General features: G+C 40.2%; 1 protein-coding gene across 1 annotated transcript; it reads left to right on the top strand.

Annotated features, from left to right (window-relative positions):
• The first annotated feature begins 391 nt into the window (after positions 1-391).
• On the top strand, positions 392-2,875 carry LOC101850455 (vitamin K epoxide reductase complex subunit 1). Its single transcript, XM_005090331.3, has 3 exons — positions 392-653; positions 1,596-1,705; positions 2,599-2,875. Exons 1-3 carry the CDS (start codon positions 466-468, stop codon positions 2,793-2,795), a joined length of 495 nt encoding a protein of 164 aa, XP_005090388.1. The 5' UTR covers positions 392-465; the 3' UTR covers positions 2,796-2,875.
• Positions 2,876-3,382: the final 507 nt, after the last annotated feature.

Here is a 3,382-nt window from a genome sequence, read left to right as displayed (position 1 = left end):
GAGCTTCCAGAAATTTTGACCTACACCAAAGGTGGGCATTGCCCTACCTCTAGAAGAAATTTGGTTTCTTTGGGGTGTATATTTGTTTGGTTATAGAGAGAACTCTCCTTGTCTTTTAAAAAACTGAGCAAGGGTCCAAAAACTCTACCTTCGATTTTCTCAAAACAGCATTTTCCGGGATAGCCGCTTAGTCCTCAAAAGTGACCAGTTACATAAAGCTCATCTGAATTTTGTTGTTAAACATTTCACATTTTGCAATAATTGATTTTTAGTACATCTCATATTTTTGTACCACGTTTCAATAGACAGTATCACAATTCTTAACTACACAACACGTATTTGCTTTACATTTTATTTCTGATCTTGATCTCCTAATATTATATTAATGAATCATGTGTCCAGGGAATTGTATTTTGTTCAGATCTACAGAACAGCTTTTGGCCAAGACTTTGAACGTGTGGAATCATGGAGAGTGTGAGGGAAGCTTACCTAATATCGTCCAACCTGACGGATCAGCTCCTCCTCAACCTGATGGGCGTGGTCATCTGTCTGTACTCACTACAGATCGAGCTGAGGAAGGAGAGGAATCCCGAGTACCGCGCCTACTGCGACATCAACGAGCGCATGAGCTGCTCCAAAGTACTCACGTCCAAGTAAGGAATAACCCTGTGGAGAAGAATACTTACTTTACTTTTTTTTCCGCTTGTACCGGTGTGCGAGGTGTCGCGGGGAGACACAGGCGTCTGTCTGCAGCAAGGCGAGTGGCCTGTAGGAGGGACATCCCATGAGCTCTGAGGGTGTCTGCTACAGATTCACTCCAACGTCGCCTTGGTCTTCCTCTGGCTCTCCAGCCAGAATATTTGATATTATATACCCTCCGAGCTGGTTGGTTTGCAGGCATCCGCGTGAGGTGTCCGAACCACTGGATCTTTTGTCTCTCAATGTGTGGTAGGACTGGTGTTGCTCCTACCGTGTCCCTTATGACTTCATTTTTTATTTTGTCTCTTCTTGTCTTGTTTACCGCGCTTCTTGAACATTAATTCTTCTCGCAAGTGACCAGCTTCCTCTCTAGGGCTTTTGTTAGGGACAATGTCTGGCCCTGATGTGTGAGTGTTGGTAGGAAAATGGTGTTGATGAGCTTCTAGAAGAATACGGTATTTATAAAAGAGTGCGGGTTTAATAAAAAATATTTTTGTGAGTCCATCTCACCCAGATAGAAAGTAAAGGACCCCCTCCCCCCCCCTGCAATAAAGCAACAAGCAAACAAACAACAAAACAAACAATTATTAACGGTTACTAATTTTCATTTGTATAAAACAGCACATTTATGGCCAAATTTGCTAGACTTATGGCTTTCTTACAAACAGAGGGAGTCGATTTTAAAGTGAAAAATTACCCCATAGGCCACGTCAGCCACACGAAGTTTCTCTTCTAACCACTTTGGATTAATTTTTTTATCTTTAAAAAAATATTTAAAAAGTAGATTATTGAGACTGTTATTTCGTGAAATCTTTTTTCTTAGTTGGATCTTAATTTAAGTTGTATCACCTCCCTCCCCACCCACCCCCTCCCCTTTTCTACCTCTCTTTCTGCAGATACAGTCAAGGATTTGGCGTGGTGCATTTACTCCTGGGCAAAAACCACATGTTGAATGCCCGGAACTGCAACGTGGGGCTTGTGGTGTATGTGCTCAATATCATGCTGTGTAAGTTTATCATTGACACAATGTTTTCAACCTTTTCCTTCCCAATCAATGTGACGTAGGTCATTTTAAGTAAGATGCTCGATTTATATTATAGCGAGTACTCGAGTCCACTCTAGTAGATGTATCGGCCTATACTTGAGTAGGCTATCCATATTCTCCTGCAAGTACCCATTCGAGTAATTTTCAGGTATCGTCGAATCTCGATTCTAACTGTTGTCAGCTTCGATGTTTTCAGGTGTCATTCAATCTCGAGGCCAACTGTTGTTAGGCCTAGCCTATCAAAGATTGTACACAACAAGATTGTTCATTAAGCCAAAAAAGTGTCCGTGAAAGTGCGCGCATTGCTTCAGATGGCGCTGCAGTCTTTGTTTTGAAGCTCTCTTTCGTTTCTGCAGAAGAAGAATAGGAATGGCACAGTTTGTTAGTTTCACTTTTTTTTTTTTTGCACAAGTAGGGTAACCCTGTTCTCAAAGTCCTCCCTTTTTTCAAGAGGGCCCCAACCGAATTTTGAGGATACTTTTAAAACCATATCCGTACTTCGTGTTCTACTATAATATTATCCATACGACGTGGGGATCTCTGTGCCACCACTTCCTAACATGACTCGTTAATCCGATCCGTACGCTTTGCATAGCAGTCTGTCAAAATGATTTTTTGAGGAACACCGGTACTTAAAGTTTCAAAGAGATCTTCGCACTACAAGTATTCTCAAATGTCAAGAATACAACCACGGGGGTACAAAGTGACCCCAGGGCGTATGGACAGGGTTAAGTGGCTCCAAGGGAGGAGTGAACATAGTTATCTCCTTTTTAAACCATGTAAATCTATGGGAGTGAACTATCTAGTCATGTTACAGTCTTTGCTTTTATCGACATTGGCGTTTTCATTTTCAGGTATCATGGGCCCGGGCCCACTGACCAGCAGACTGCTGTACTACGGAGCCTTGATCATGGTGCTTGGCTGTGTCTACCTCGCCTGCGTCCTCTTCTTCATCCTCCACGACGTCTGTCTCGTCTGCATCACCACCTACGTCATCAACGGTTGTCTCCTCTATCTAGCTCACAGCACGTACAGCAAGCTGTACCAGTGATGAGGAAGGAATCACTCCCTCCCAACACTGCAACAATAAATGTCAGGAGCGGATGGTCAGAAAATTGATCAAAAAGAAATGTATTTTTGGTTGAATGTAGATGTTTTTGCGCTACAATCGACACCATTTAGATCATTCAGGAAGTGGACTTCGACTCTGGTCAAGAGTCACATTGCCATCAATATCGATGAGCGTAATAATAAAAATAATTATAATAATAATGATAATAATAATGATAATAATAATGATAATAATAAAATAATAATAATAATTCATATGAATAATAATAATAATAATAATAATAATAATAATAATAATAATAATAATAATAATAATAATAATAATAATAATAATAATAATAATAATAATTCATACGAATAGTAATAATAATAATGGTAATAATAATAATAATAAATATGCGCTTAACATATTATTATTATTACCCCAGCAGACCATAGAACCCTCAGGAATATTCTCAGCTTCCTGGGAAGCATACAGTGCAAGCAACTGAGTGAGCGCTCAAACATTAACAAACTGAAAAGACCTTTCGCTGTCTATAGCTGGGTACTCATTCCCATCCGGGTGAC

The sequence above is a fragment of the Aplysia californica genome, unplaced genomic scaffold (genome assembly GCF_000002075.1).
Source record: "Aplysia californica isolate F4 #8 unplaced genomic scaffold, AplCal3.0 scaffold00015, whole genome shotgun sequence".
Classification (NCBI taxonomy): domain Eukaryota; kingdom Metazoa; phylum Mollusca; class Gastropoda; order Aplysiida; family Aplysiidae; genus Aplysia; species Aplysia californica.
This window is presented reverse-complemented; position numbering and strand designations above follow the sequence as displayed.

Excerpts from the sequence above, each read along its gene's own strand:
- LOC101850455 (XM_005090331.3), top strand. The coding sequence starts at position 466 with ATGGAGAGTGTGAGGGAAGCTTACCTAATATCGTCCAACCTGACGGAT. Across the intron at positions 654-1,595 it reads TCCAAAGTACTCACGTCCAA|ATACAGTCAAGGATTTGGCG; the intron begins GTAAGGAATAAC and ends CTCTTTCTGCAG. Across the intron at positions 1,706-2,598 it reads TGTGCTCAATATCATGCTGT|GTATCATGGGCCCGGGCCCA; the intron begins GTAAGTTTATCA and ends TTTCATTTTCAG.